Raw genomic sequence first — 14,956 nt, 5'->3', positions numbered from 1 at the left:
TTAAATATATTTCTTAACTGGTGACTAGCTTGGTACTATCCATAAATTATAAGTATTGAAAAAAAGAAACAAAATCTGTCTAGTATCGGTCGTCTAGTCACTGTTCAGCGCGGACCATGTATCTAAATAGATGTCTAAACGTTTTTTCTTCGCCGCGTACTTGTTTATTGTTGTGAGCTCACTTTACGCAACGCTCGTTCGACTGCTGATATCGCCGGGCAAACCGGTTCTCGCCGCCCGCGGCCCGCTTGTCCTCCACTTTAAGAATTTCGAGCGCAAGGTGCCGGCATATGTCAACACACGGACGCACTCACACTACCGCGGCGGTCAACGGACCCGGCGACTAACAGTTTGGGCCGTCCAGCGCGCGTTAGATAGGTCAGGGCGCGTAGTAAACTAGCACGCGGCGAAAAACATTTAGATATCTATCTTTCCCAGCTCGGCGCTGGACAGTTTTGCTTGACAGCCACGAGATGAACCACGAATTAGCGAGCTAATTATTAGGTAACGGTGAGAACCACTCGGGTAGTATTATCCATAATAAAAATTACATACGGTTAACAGTTCCTTTAAACGTCTTATTTTCTCCGTCTTATTGTTCTAAAATTTTCACACCCGGGCATTTTTATTCCGCTGAAAACTTATTAAAAGTAAAGTTCTCGCCAACGAATTAATTCGAATAGCTTCGAGTAGACGAGTGATATGATGAATAAATGTTTTCTTAATGGAAAATTAACGTTCCCGGAAGCCCTTCGAAGTATCTTCACTGATGGAGCGGAAATCAGCGTTAAATAGGTGGCCTCGTAATTAATGGCTTTATTATCGAATCAACGAACTCGGCCAGTGAAAAATGGACAGCGAGAAAGTGGAGCAGCTCTCGCCAGTGAATTCCAAATCCATTACTATCACGCGACAGCTCTGGGAATACTTTTACGGTAACCAACCTGATTTTATCCTTGCTTTTCGAAAGGTGCTCCGAAGCAAATGAATCATTCTCGACGTTCTAATTTTAATTCGGTTCCAGTATTAATTATATTAAAATATCGGTTTAATAACTTGACGTGGAATCTCACGTGCTTTACACAACGGTTTGATATAAAATCAGTCGACGTATATGGTAAAAAGTTGAAAAGTATATAATGCCATTTTAATATTTATTTCACATATGATATGATGTGAAAATATCATATAACGTAATAATTCACTTCCATGTCGCGGAATAAGAATTCCGAAAAATATGAAATTTTAGCGGGCGTATCGTAACAAAAAGGCTATACAATTATATATAAAATGAAAAATTGCTATTATATTTGAAGTTAAACAAAATCATATATTTATTTCGTACGTGAATCGAGTCCCATTGTGTAATTATGAAATTTCATTAACGTACACTGCATTTATTTTTCTAGCTGCTTTACCATTTATGTTTCATTTTATTCGAGATAATGTGCGCCGGGCTTCAAATAATTAAAATAATTATCATATAGTTATAATTTTATTCTGACTTGTTTTAATTATAAAAGGCGGGCTCTCATACCGATTTTGCATCCGAAAGCAACTCGATTGCAATACGCATAATAGTGCGTGACGTGTAATTACACGCGATAGGCAGCGTATTTAAACGTATCCGGAGTAAACAATGCATCATGAGTTATAATGAGTGGCCGCGTTTGGAAATCATTAATATCAATGAATGGTATCTCTCATTACTCGTCCGCCAAACGCAAAAACCCGAGCAATTTAATCATCCCGCCAAGGGACACCCAGTATGTACTTCGCTTGACTAACGAGCGTCCATCAGACGACTCTTTCGTCTTCATTTGAAGTGGACGTGCACATGGGACGAGACTGAACTTCGGGATTTACTTCTTCGCACCCTTTTCCCCGAGATCATACTCGAACGCGCGAACGAATGATATACAGGGCACCCGATGTTGTCGCGTTAAATCTTAATTTGGGCGGAAATTGGCAAACTGCGGTAAATGATGTGGAAATATCTACTGCAAATTTGCCGAAGCATCTGCAATCGAAATTTAATGCATTAGGCGCGCATTCCGCATATGTTACTGGTATTAGAATGTATTTTACGATGTGATGGCAATAATTAATTTTGTGCATTATTAAATATTGATACGGACAGAGCGGACTATTTAGATGGCATTTCCAAAATTTCTGAAACGTAACGTTTCAATTTGTAATTTTCTTCGCAAAAGTTTCTGATTTCATTACGCGCTTGCGTGTCTCACAAATGACCAAGAGTTTTATTCGCAAATCGTTTGGCTTAATTTTAAGTAAAATATTATATAGCTCACTCTGTGTTTGTCAACGTGCACCGGTCTCAAGTGACGATCAAAAAGTAACTTGTCCGGTTCGATGTTGATGGGACTTTGCCGTCTTCCTTTGGTGCAGAGAGACCACTGCGGGTTTATCAAGCCCCAGAACGAAGGTCCTGTAAAAAATATCAATTGCAAATTTACAATTTGCAAAAAACTTTAACATAGAAACGAAATAATCTTAATTAAACTACAGGAATTAAAAATGTCAGTAAATCGCACTTAAAAAAAAAAAGGGCAAGAAACACGCCGAATACATTATTCTAAAATTTTGGATTTGTATTTCCGACCGTCTGAAAAATACGAAGAAAACTCGGCCGCGCGAACTCTCAAGGGAGATTCTTATTTTCTCTGTTTGAGTGTGAATCGTCGTGTCACGTGTCAACCGCTCAGAAATCTGAAATTTTTATAATTTCAACTTTTCCGGCTGGTCGCGCCGACCAGTCCGCTCCTTGTCCGGCCCGCGTCAAGTTTCACTCGGCAGAAGGGATTTTGAACTCGTTTCGCCGGCTCCCGTTCGCCAGGGACCAACGCGCAACCCCCTTCCGATACTTTCGTCTTAGGACCGACCGACGTTCGCGTTTTCTGGCACTCCTCTGAGAAATTTAACTTTCTTCACGTCACCCGCGAGGATCGATATCTCGAGAAAACCCGACTTAACGAATCCTCGACTGCGAATCTGAGCTTGCGAAACAGCACGAACTGCCATTGTACGTCTCGGATAACATTCAAAGTTTACAGATAAAATCCACGGTACATTAAACATCATTATAGACAAAAATCCACGTCGATTATTACTTCCATTAATTTTTACTCATTTATATTTATCCTCACTTATCAATATTTGTAGCATCTCAATTTATTATCTCGTTCCCTGCAATATTAAGAAAAATTCTCAGTTACGCTCTTAATCCATTAATCTTCGCGAGAGATAGTAACAAAACCTATAATAAAACTTTCTCGAAATATTCTTGTTATCCTAATAATTCTAAAAAACAAAAAAAAAAAGAACGAATTGATAACTCACGAGATAGCGATTTATTCCAATTACGTTAAGAGCGGAGAATAAATTATCAATATTAACAGTGTAAGCGACAATACGCTCGAAGCGAATATGACCCGAGCTCGTCTATTAACGCCGAGGATAGACCGAGGGGAGAGGGGGGGAGGGTGCGGGGGATGACACGTAATGACATCCCGGCACGCGAGCATAATCAAAACTTACGCTCCCGATAAACGTGCGTATCGGTTCAACGGCGGGCAATCCTCTGAACAGGTTTATGCGCGCGCGCACACCCGCGTACCCGTGTGTGACAGCAACGGCATGTCGGCACTTTAGTGCCGTAATAGCGGTGCAATTAGCTCCGTTGTAATTAGCATTTTCGCGCTAGTACACGTACTTTTTTTTTCTCTCTCCCTCCCATTTTCGATCTCCACGTGAACTCTTTATGCACGGCATGCGTGTGCAATTCACTTCATTGAACGAAATTCATTAATTAAAAGATCATAAAGAATTATAAAGAATTCTTGTTCTTTCTGTTTATCACAAAATTCACAGAAATTGTACGTTATAACATGCCAAAAAAAAAAAAAAAATTTTTAATTAGTTTCGAGAGTATCACCTTCCCTCAATCGTTTATTTCCGCTTGTGATTTCTCTGTAAAATCACTAAATCCTCGCGCCATAAATCTCAATTGGCTGCGGCGTGAAAAATGGGTTGATATGACGCAGAAGAATATTTCTTTTTTTTTTTTTTTATTCGCTTTCCGGACAAGTTGTTACTCACCTCTCGGCACGCTCTTTATAACTTGCTTCGCACGTGAGGCAAGAACACGCGGCTTTAAAAGGGCCGCGGTTTGATTTCTTAACGCAAGAGGGTCGCTATTATTCGCAATCCCGCGACACACATTTTCCTGCCGCGGGATTAATGTCAGGGCAGACGGCACGCCATCGCGTTAGCCACGCAAAGAGTTTATTAAATGACACGGGGTGCATATGTAAATGCACGGTTTTTTTTATTTTTTTATTTTTTTTTTTAATTTTTTATTCATTACGATCGATTCGCCGAGGGGGATATTACTTCTGCGTTACGATACGCCCGATCGCCGCACTCTCTCCCGCAATCTTTTCCGTATCTCTTCGTTATCGCGCGTGTCCGTTCGTGCGCACACAAACGAGATGCGCCGCGGCCGCAGAGTTGTACGTACCTTATGTGCATCTACTTATCAGCGTTACACGGATTTATCCGATTAAGATCCCGAAACACACGCCCGTCGACTGCCGCGGGCACGCAACTGCGGGGACGTCCGAAGTATTTTGTTGCAATTTAGATTCCGTATCGCTCCTCAGATACTAGCGTGCTTAAGGGACATAAAACGCTCGTACGCAATCTACGCTCCGTAACAAATACGTCCGACGGAGAATAAAAATGTACCCCGGCTCGGCCGCCTTTATGATATTCATGGCTGTTTTACGCCCCGCGCAACGTCGTAACGTTTTCAGTTCGTTAAGTTCTCTTATTAACGAAATATTGTTTCCCTGGCGGAAACCACGTGTTATACCTAACGTCGCGATAAATATCCCGCATATTCGTAGGAAATCAAGCGTGAGGCAAGGCCGTCCTGAAAGTGAATTATTCTGCAAAATATCACCGCGAGATATATTACTATATATTAGTTTTATTGTGCGCACTTTGTTCGCCGCGAGATACATTACGCGTGACAGTGAATTATTAGCTCGCGGAAAGCATCGTACGTTGTATGTATGTACCGGACGTGTAATCTACTATTGGATTATAGTTACATGGGCGCCGTTTAAATCGATTCGCACCAGTGGACGATCGGACCTAAACCACATCGGACCGTATTCTATTAAATTAAGCCCATTGTTCTTCGCGAACACAGCTACGTTGTATTGGTCCGAGAACAGACCAATTTAAAGCCGCGGGATCCAATTAGGATCGATCACGCACATTCAATCGCAGTGCTAACGGAGGGCTGGGATAAGTTTATTAAATATTTCACGTGTATAATGACGCGGGGTGGATCCGTGTCAATTAATGTTAATATAATTTGCGAATTTACTTCTCGGGAAATTCTTGATACAATTATTTTCTTTTTCCGTCGCAACTTCGCGATGATGGATAAGTTCTTGGACTGTAGGACGGAGAGACAACTGTCACGTTTCGGATCGATCCCGCTGCGAGTGGTATGATACATTTGATGCGATAGTATATCGATCGTAGTAATGTACAGTCCGCGCAAATAGCCAGGTGAAGCAACATATCTTAATCGAGATTATTATTATTTATAAAATTAGCGGAATTCTTCTTGCACAGCGGAATATAATATGCGAAAATTTTTCACCGATAAAAAAATTTGTTTATTACGTCGTCGAGAAAGATTATAAAATTCTATTGCGCGAGATTATTTTAGTAATTAACCACAAATGTGCATCTCATGGTTGAGAATATATCGTGATAATCGTGAGGTAAGGTTATAACACAAAAGTGCAGTATAAAATATTCAGTCGTTATCCCGAAAATGCATCTAAGTTTGCTTAAACCGCAGGAGCCGTAGCGTCTGTCCTCTCGTTGCTAATTCATCTCGTTTTACTTTCGCATAATTGTATAATTACCTCCTCGACCGTTATTAAGAAGCAGCTCGCTGACGTCGGTGCACCGGATAAGGGTGGCCGTTCTCGTTGCGAGCACGGGGGAAAGATAATGAAATAACGATAGGCAGATGGAATGATTACTTTCTTATCACCCGAAGGCAGGTAGGCTATTATAGCATTCATCACGTGGAACCTGAGGAGGCGAGCTCGACGACGGCGAGGCGGAACTCTAGGTGGCGGCGAGAAGATGAAGGGGGTACGAACAGACACACACAGGCATTCCCCCCCAGGCTGGCCCCGGTATATAACCGGGACTACGAAGGAGGTCCTGGCGGGGGTGTAACAACCCCATTATTGAAACTTCAAGCGCGGAGCAATCATTCTGCAATTAGCAAAAGTGATTAAGTGTAGAAGCCAAGGTAGCCTGGTCCTCCCCCTCTCTTCTTGCCTCACAGCCGCATTCACCCCTCAATTCTCGAGCACGGCAACCAACGTCGTGCCGGATCCTCGCTTAAGCGGTATTTTCCGACCCTTCAGCACGAGCCTGCCTCTGCCTCCCTTCTCTCTTTTACTACTACAGCGTCATCGCGCCGGGCTGTAGTCCTTAAACACCTGTTTTAATTATTCACCTATCCTAATAACTCCTAATGAGAGAAGGCGGTCGGCGCGAGAAAAAAAAAAAAGAAAAAAGAAAAAAAAATCGAGACGACGATGCTTCGTCTCCATCCTCGTTAACCGACCTAATTATAGGCTAACAGGCGCCGGGAATAATTGCCGGAAATTTTTTGTCTTCGTCCCTGCTGCGTCGCTCCATCTTAGCACGATTTTCTTTTTCTGCCGTTCAACCGAGCGGAGTCGTTTCTTCCTTCACCGTCAGATTTCCGCCGATAAGAAGCAGCACGTTGCTCGGGAACGGCGGCGGGATTAATCAACGGTGGATTAGCCCCTACGGGATGGGTCTCTTCGATAAAAACAATTAATCGACGGCTGGAGTATTTGAAAAATGCCGGGATCGGATCAGCTTTGGGCCGCTTTTAATGATTTCTGCAGGCGCGAGAAAATCGAATAATTGCGATAGAATTTGTCGTATTAACGAAAACTGAGCCGAAAGTTTAATAGATTTCAATAAACCCATAACTAGAACGGACGAAAATCTAATAGCGATGATCTCTCAGTATCTCTCCATGATCAAAATGGTCAAATCATAAAATCGACTTATTATTCAAAACGAAAAGAGTTTGTAACCTTTTACATATCGAGCTTTAATATATAATACACTGACGATATTTTAAAAATAAATAATATAAATTTTATGCTTTCGTGCAATGATTATGCTTCATTGTAGTTTGCGGCGAAATAAAGAGAGCCTCGGATTTTTATATCATTTTTATGAAGGAGGATTGATATAACGTGACGTGTGTTTTATCATAAAAATATCTCTCTGGAATAAAATATATAATATACTTAGCTGATACATGCAATTGCCGTACAGCGCAGGATATTAACTCGCTTCGAAACAAAACGAAACGTTTCCCTTCTGTTCCGCAGCGCAAATTGCGTTATGGAAAACCGTGTAAAGCAATTTTTGAATAGCGTACTCGGGGAACGCACGCTGCAAAGCTCGTGTGGCAAACGCAAACGAGGCGGGAAAGAGCCTCGTGTTTCATCGCGACATTTAAATTTCACGAAAAAATCGTGACGTACAAACTCGTTCGCGCCTCGCTTAGTACGACGAGGGTGTAACAACGAGTAGGTATACCGCGCATAAGATCTGAAAACCAAATGCTTGTAAAAACTGTGTTAATGGCGCGTCCTGGAAAGAGAGAGGGAAAGAGAGAGAGAGAGAGACAGAGAGAAAAGTTGAGGGAAAAGTAGGGAGCGGCTATTTGCATGGTATTCATTAGCATATATATTTACGCGTCAGCAAAGACTCCCGGCTGTTACTGAATATACAACGGACTATTTTGATAAATGCGTTATGCGTTCGCACTTCCACGGAAGCGTGGTTTGAATGCCGATCCCGTTCGTTTTTCTCTATGCGCGATGTACGTATAGCTATATATATATATATACGAGAGAATGTTACCTTTTCCACTTAAAAAAATTTCAGAGAAAAAACCCAAATTGAAATACTAATTAAAATTAACGCTGGGCGGATAAAAAAAAATCTCCTATCTCTCATCAAAATCTTTGTAAGTATTAGAACGTGCTAATTTGCACTGCGAAAAGACTGACTGTCAAATGTATAAATTTACACCGTAATTTTTTTACAATAATGTAATGAAATATTTTACAGTTAAAGTAAAATATAATTGCAATAATTAAACTAAAATCATATATGTAGACAAAGAAGTAGAAGTTAGATTTCACGCTCTTTTAAATTTTACTTTGGATTCTTTTTTGTATTTTTTTTTTCCTTTTTGTCTTATGGTTTAACCCCGCAAATGTCAACGTCTGTAAAGTTAGCTTCCCCGATTTTTCGAAATCTCTTTACAACGTTTAAATCGTCATTGTCGGGGAAACTGTCGTGGCTTTGACGGACACGATTTGGCGATCTACTAGAAAACCGCAGCAAACTCGGCCAAATAAACGAGCCGATTGACTTCCGAGAGAGAGGTTTACGTAAGAATTCCGTTAAGTTGCGGGCGTAACACGGGTTTTCAATCTGACTCGTCGATGCTTACACTACCGCGGCAAAGTGAAAAAGAGCTCAACGGCGAAAACAGTAAAAATTCTTCTAGCATGCTGTAAAAAATATATCGTGGAAGACTGGCTGGGGCTGGATGGTGGGTTCTCGATTCTCCTTCGGAAACTCTCGTTTCCACCGAAAGGGAGGAAGATTTATCGACTCCTGTGAGAACATGAAAAGTGTCGCGACCGACCATCGGGCGCAGCCGAGTTTTGCCACGAAAGAGGCAAAGGTCGTCGATATAAGGAATATAATGGCGCCGGAGGTCCTTCATAAGTTGTGGGAGTCCTGGAAGGACGCTTGATTTTATTTTCTTCATAGCCGCCAGCTTCTTCTTGAGATCGTTAAGTCGCTCACATCATAACGGGAACTCTCAAAAGAGGAGCGATAAGAATTATTAGTAATAAGAGCAGAATGAATATTCGCTTAAACGGGGATGTAAAAAGTTTCTTTTAATTTTCTTTCATTTGTCTTTCTTTGCCTAAAAGTTTCCACGATTAAATATAATTTAATCAGCCCGAGGAGATTAATATATATCGGGAGATTTAATTAATTGGAAGATACGCGGTGAGAAAATTAAAATATCTTTTAATTGTTAATATATATATATATATATATATATATATATATAGAATAGTTTAATTGAAAATGTGCGAGTAGAGCTTTACTTTTCGTAAACTTTTATTCCTATATATTCCTATATATTTAACTTACTAATTTCAGTATCAGAAAGACCGAATTTAAAATATGCAAGATCCAAGAAAAGGAATGCATATTTAAGAAAGATTATAAGAAGCAAGTTTTTTTTATTAACAATACACTTTGGTTAAATTTATTCGCGTTTTAGATACCTTTAGGACGTATCAGAGCTTGTAACAAAAAAAAAACAAAGAGAATTAGTCCCTTACTCCACCTGCTAGGTGCTACTGGGTACAACCTTTGACCTACTTTCCGCGATTTTTTCTCAGAGACGATAAGAGGGCATTTGCACCGGTCGGGTCGTTGCAGTCTGTTCGAACGAAGTGATCTTTGGCTTCTGATAAAAATAAATCACGATCGCTAATACTTTTTTTTAGAATGCCGAGCATAGTATTGACCACGAAATTATCGATTTAGAACATTCTCCATTAAATAATTACTTGAAATTCCGCAAATTTTTTTTTTTTATAAATTAACTACGACATTGTTCGATATTGTAACGCTAGAAAATGTGCAATAGAATATTACTTGATGTAATTCGTTCAGCTTTATAATAAAAGGCAGGCTCCGCGAGTAGATCGTCATTAAAACGACACTCTTTAAAATGACATTTACATCCATCATGATTAATGAAGGGAGAACTGTAGCGATCAAATATTAAGAATTCACGACTTATTGTCCGAGGATTATGACATCATCTCGAGGGTCTTCGCTTCGGCTTCGACGTCGTTAAAGCTGTCGCATCACTTCCAAATTAATTGCCGTTGTATAATTAATCAATGTCGTCGCGACGTCACGTCCTTTACAAATCGAATCGAACTACTTCCTGAGTAACGGTATCATCGAAGGCGGAACATCTCGGAGGAAAATCGAAAGAAGTACAGAACTATGTTACGTTTCAACGTTGTAAAAAAAAAAAAAAAAATTCGTACTGTAAACTACACGATTCTGAAGATAACGAATCCCGATGTTAAATTGTATTTAAAGCTAAAATACGAAAGCAATATTACGTTGCATCGGCGCGTGTTCTTCATTTTTGCAATTTTATAAATTACATTATTCGTAGCAATAAGTAAAATACTCATTGTTAATGATAATTGTTTCTAAAGATTCTGTCGGGAAACGTAATCGGAGAAGGGATGTGAAACATAGCTGCCGTTCATTAGCATGTGGATATTCCAAAAAATATCTGGCCGCGCTATGCAGCAGCTCGTGGACAATAGCTCCGCAGCCGGCTCCCCAATGGGTTGATTGGGGAACAGCGAAATATATTCATGTATGCATATGAATTCAGTTCTCTCTCGGTAGGCCGAGGTGCCTAGATACGCCAATGTCTGCGAGCTAAAGCTCGACCGTTGAAAAACATCTTAATTGGACTTCGCACCCTGCCGGTTTGTCATTCTCCTACCCTCTCGTTCTGAGCAGCTTCTATCGTGAGTTTAACATACGACACGCCAAATCTTTTGGCTGTCGATCCTTCTCTCTATCCGATCATAAGCCTGATACTCAGGGTGTTCTAAACGCTCGCGCATTTTTTTTTTTTTTTAAGGCCTTTAATAAGGATTTAAATTTTTGATAAAAATATTTCTCAAAATGACCTGGATTTATTGTATAGGAACGAAAAGAAGATTGACGACAAATTTACTTCGCGATAAAATTATTTTCTACTTAATTTAAATGATTTATTAATAACTTTTAATTTTATTCTATTTAGTTATTAAATAGAACCAATTAACATTTCATAGACTGTAACTTAATTGCAAAACTATCTAAAAATATTTTCTAGAAGATAAGGTATAACAAAATTTTTATTAAAAAAAAAAACTAAATTATTCTGGTCAGAAACTCAGGAATAAAATAAGTTTGAGTTTCCTTGCAGATCTATAACTCTCCTTCCTCTAATCTCTAATTCCCCCTATGCGCCTCCTAAAATCGGCGTTCATCGATAACCAGAAAAGAACCCGTGGTGCGTCTTCGCGACTGGGGGATCAGAGGAAACATATATTTTTCCGAAGTCGGGAAGGAGGTGCCGACGGTTTTCCTCCGCGCGCGTTACAGCGGGATGGCGTGCGGCAGGTAAATTTGTAGCCGAAGGGATGCGCGCAAGATGCGTGAAGTCGCGGATCGATGAAGGAACCGACGTTGAAAAGTGGCAAACTATGGGTGGGAGGTATCAGGACTAAAGTTAACGACGTCTCGACACGTCAACGGACTGTTAGAGCTTTTCACTCGCTACTTCCCGACTGTTCCTTCGGCTCTTCGCTTGCTGCTCTTTTTAGTTTACGACTTTGCACTTTTCACTACATTAGCAACATTTATCGACATTATGCAACTCTCAAATAGTCATATATATTTATTTCTTTCTCTAATTCGATTCTTCTATATTTTATTAATAATTGTCCTCACATAAAATCGTCAGAACTAGCGTACAATTATAAATGTTCAAAATTTTTGAAAACGTCGATTCATATAATTTGTACGAATCAAAAAATGCACGCGTATAGAATAAAGCCTTTCGTCACGTAAAATCGATATCAAAACCGAAGATTGCGTGCTCGCGAGCAGTATAGCTCGTATGAAATCAACGCTAAACGACTGCTTTCGTAGTTTCCCTCGGATAATAAGCGACATACGCGCAACATAAACAAACGTTAGCGAACCGAAAGCCACGTTTCGGCGCCGAATGCGCCGGAGTGCGGGAACACGGCGCGAGAAGATGAAAGTTAATTGTCGATGCATAACGCCGCTGTAATATTTAGTCTAACACGTACGGCGACGTACTTTTTGCAGCCGAGAACTGTTTCGTATTCCGAACTTCGCCCGTTAAAAGGGCTCGGAAGGATTTCAGGGTGATAACGCGAATATAACGTTATACCGTAATAACGTAATGCTGTTCCAACGTCACGTCCGAAGCGCGTGTTGCTCGCACACATTCGACACGGCGCACGTACATAACAATTACATTTAATTTCAATATAATACCGTCGCATTATCTCGTACACACGTGCGCGCTATACATGTCCAATATTTGGCGTTTCGTCGTAATGGCAACCGGTTTAACGTCCGGCAAGGGAGGATGGTGGGGCAACAAGTTTAGTCCGAAGGATGAAAAACGCACTGGGCGCGAGGCAAATGAATTAAATTTTACATCGTTCGTGAGATTTACGGGGCGTAAATCCCGGCGCGATTAAAGTATTCGAATATATCCGCGTGAAATATTTTGTCACGCGCGACGTGATATTAAAAAGCCACGTATTGATTTCGAGAGCCCACCATGGGCACACCGACTAGGCGCCGCGTCAATTTGCAGGCGTGATTCAGCTTGCCGCGTCACTACGTTATCGTATTTAAATAGTTTACTCAAACGACGATTGAGCGTGAACGCCATGGAGCTGATGATTCGAAGTTAAATTTGCGGCGAATAATTAATTGTCAGAAATGCAAACGTATAATCTAAATTTGGAAATCGCGTCTATGTATATGTAATATGTATTTATGTTTGCGCGGGAGTTGATACTAATTTCGTGCTAGATAAATACGGAATACTGACGGACCCATGATTTTAATTGTCTTCTCGTTATTTTTAAAATCGGCGCTCATTTATATTTTACTTAAGCTAATGGACCACTTGTAGTCCAGGGAGACTACGAGCTTATTCAAAATGCATCGAGCTAAAATACGGGCGCGAGTTTCCCTCATCGGCACACAACTGCTACGGCAGATCAGGTGTTCAGGGGACTTGAAAATTTCATCAGCTTTCGCAGCCGCGCAACCCGCCATTACGAATAATCTTCTGAAAAAAAAAATCGAGTTAGCTTCAAAATCTTAACGAGGACGAACCGCGGAAGTAGGTATATCTATCTGGTAACTCGATCAAGCGTCACCGTTTTCCTACGAGAGCGCCCCCGATAAATTGTGCCGACGTACCGATAAATTTTGCCAAGTGCAATAAAACTGTATTATTATCGCAGTAAATTTTTAATTTTGTCGGCGCCAAGGATGTTTATCCCCGTAATAAAAAAAAGTTAATGCTCTCTGGCGATAGCGGCGCGGGGAAAAATGTATCGCGCGAAGTAACAAAATCATTTCACGTGACCAATATAAATTGTAATTTGCATATGGAATTCGCAAACAAACTTCGATGCGATGGCCGTTTTTCAATCCACGGGAAAACACAGCAAATTGCTAGATTTTCACCGCTGCGAATATAATGACATTTACAGTTTCGGTAATTTGTCATCACGTTCACGCGAAAATTTGCGACCCGGCATCCATATTTACGCTAATCAACGCGTGGCAGAATGGCTGCGGCAAATACAGCCGCGCAAAGCATCGACGCGAGCTGCAGCAACAATATCGTTGCTTTACACGTTCGGCGCGACGAAACCTTCCCAAGATGAATCCCGCGTCAAGATAAAAGAATATATATACATAACGCGCGTGGAAAACGGACGCAATTAGTAATATTCGCGCGCCGTTCACAGCGCACCAACGTGTAATTCGCAACGCCAACAGGCGGCCGAAGCTCAGCCGAAGTTTAACACGAAACGATAACGATATCGCCGGGCTCGTATTCACATCGTCACTGTCGCGCCGCTCGTGCACAGGACATACCGATCTGCCAGAACTGCAGTTGTAAATTCGTTAATTAACTAAGGCAATTGCTTCTGTAGCACGCTAATGAATTCAGTTCTCAACAGTGCGTATGTCCGCGCGATGACGAATGGTGATGAACGTCGGACTCGATATATGTATACGTACAACTATCGTACGCAGACATGCAACTTCGTGATAACGGTCAAGTCTAGAATCAAGTTAACTTGTAATTGCTACCGGTTTATCGATTTCTTTAAAAATATTTATATTAAAAATACTAATACAATTTCGAATATTTAACCTTATTTTGATAAAAGATTATTTTTAGAAATATAACCCAGTTATTCTGTGTAATCAGTGAGTTCGGTAAAAACAAAAAAAAAAAAAGAAAAAGAAATATCTCTTATTGGCGATTGACTTTGTAGGCGGACTTGAATTGGCACTCGCACTCGATCGATCTCGAAGTTCCTGTTTCTCCGTCTAAGATAAGTCGGCTAATTCGCGTTTACAGGTATACGAGAACCAGGCTACGAGCTTCTACTCTTCGTAGAAGTTTAATCGAAGCTTTTACGCCGAGCATCGTGTGAATAACGCAGCTGCCTGTTTTGTATCTTCATCAGACGACGGCAACGACGACGACGACTTCATTACAACCCTCGCGCGCGCACGAACGCGATCGACCGAAATTTCATCGGTTAACTTGGAGACACGGCGGATTTATTAGTTTGCATCTGTGCCAGTGGGACATATTTATTTATTACTTGCCGATATCGACTAGTTTCCTACACAGTTTACGATTTACGATCGCGTACGTACGCGTGGATTTATGCGCGTGATTGCAAAGCTCGCAGTAAAAGGACATTTAGTTACAGCCGGCAATCTCATCGGCGGAAAAACGCGCGGACCTCTCGAGCGCGAATACTTTTTTCTCCCGCAACCGTAATTTTATTGCTCGTATCAGTGATATTGCAAGTAATTCCTTGAAAAGCGTGATAGCTCGGAGCTTCATTTGAATATCCACACT

General features: G+C 40.9%; 1 protein-coding gene across 2 annotated transcripts in view; it reads right to left on the bottom strand.

Moving 5' to 3' along the window:
- Carpa (Carbonic anhydrase-related protein A) overlaps positions 1–14,956 on the bottom strand; it is a 116,150-nt gene that overhangs the window by 38,456 nt on the left and 62,738 nt on the right. For both annotated transcript variants that reach the window (XM_070654516.1, XM_070654517.1), the window contains exon 3: positions 2,313–2,449. In XM_070654516.1, coding sequence (XP_070510617.1) covers positions 2,313–2,449 — 137 coding nt within the window. The remainder of the gene's footprint in view (positions 1–2,312; positions 2,450–14,956) is intronic.

Source organism: Cardiocondyla obscurior, linkage group LG03 (genome assembly GCF_019399895.1).
Source record: "Cardiocondyla obscurior isolate alpha-2009 linkage group LG03, Cobs3.1, whole genome shotgun sequence".
Lineage (NCBI taxonomy): Eukaryota > Metazoa > Arthropoda > Insecta > Hymenoptera > Formicidae > Cardiocondyla > Cardiocondyla obscurior.
The sequence above is the reverse complement of the archived record's forward strand: the minus strand, read 5'-3'. Positions and strand labels throughout refer to the sequence as shown.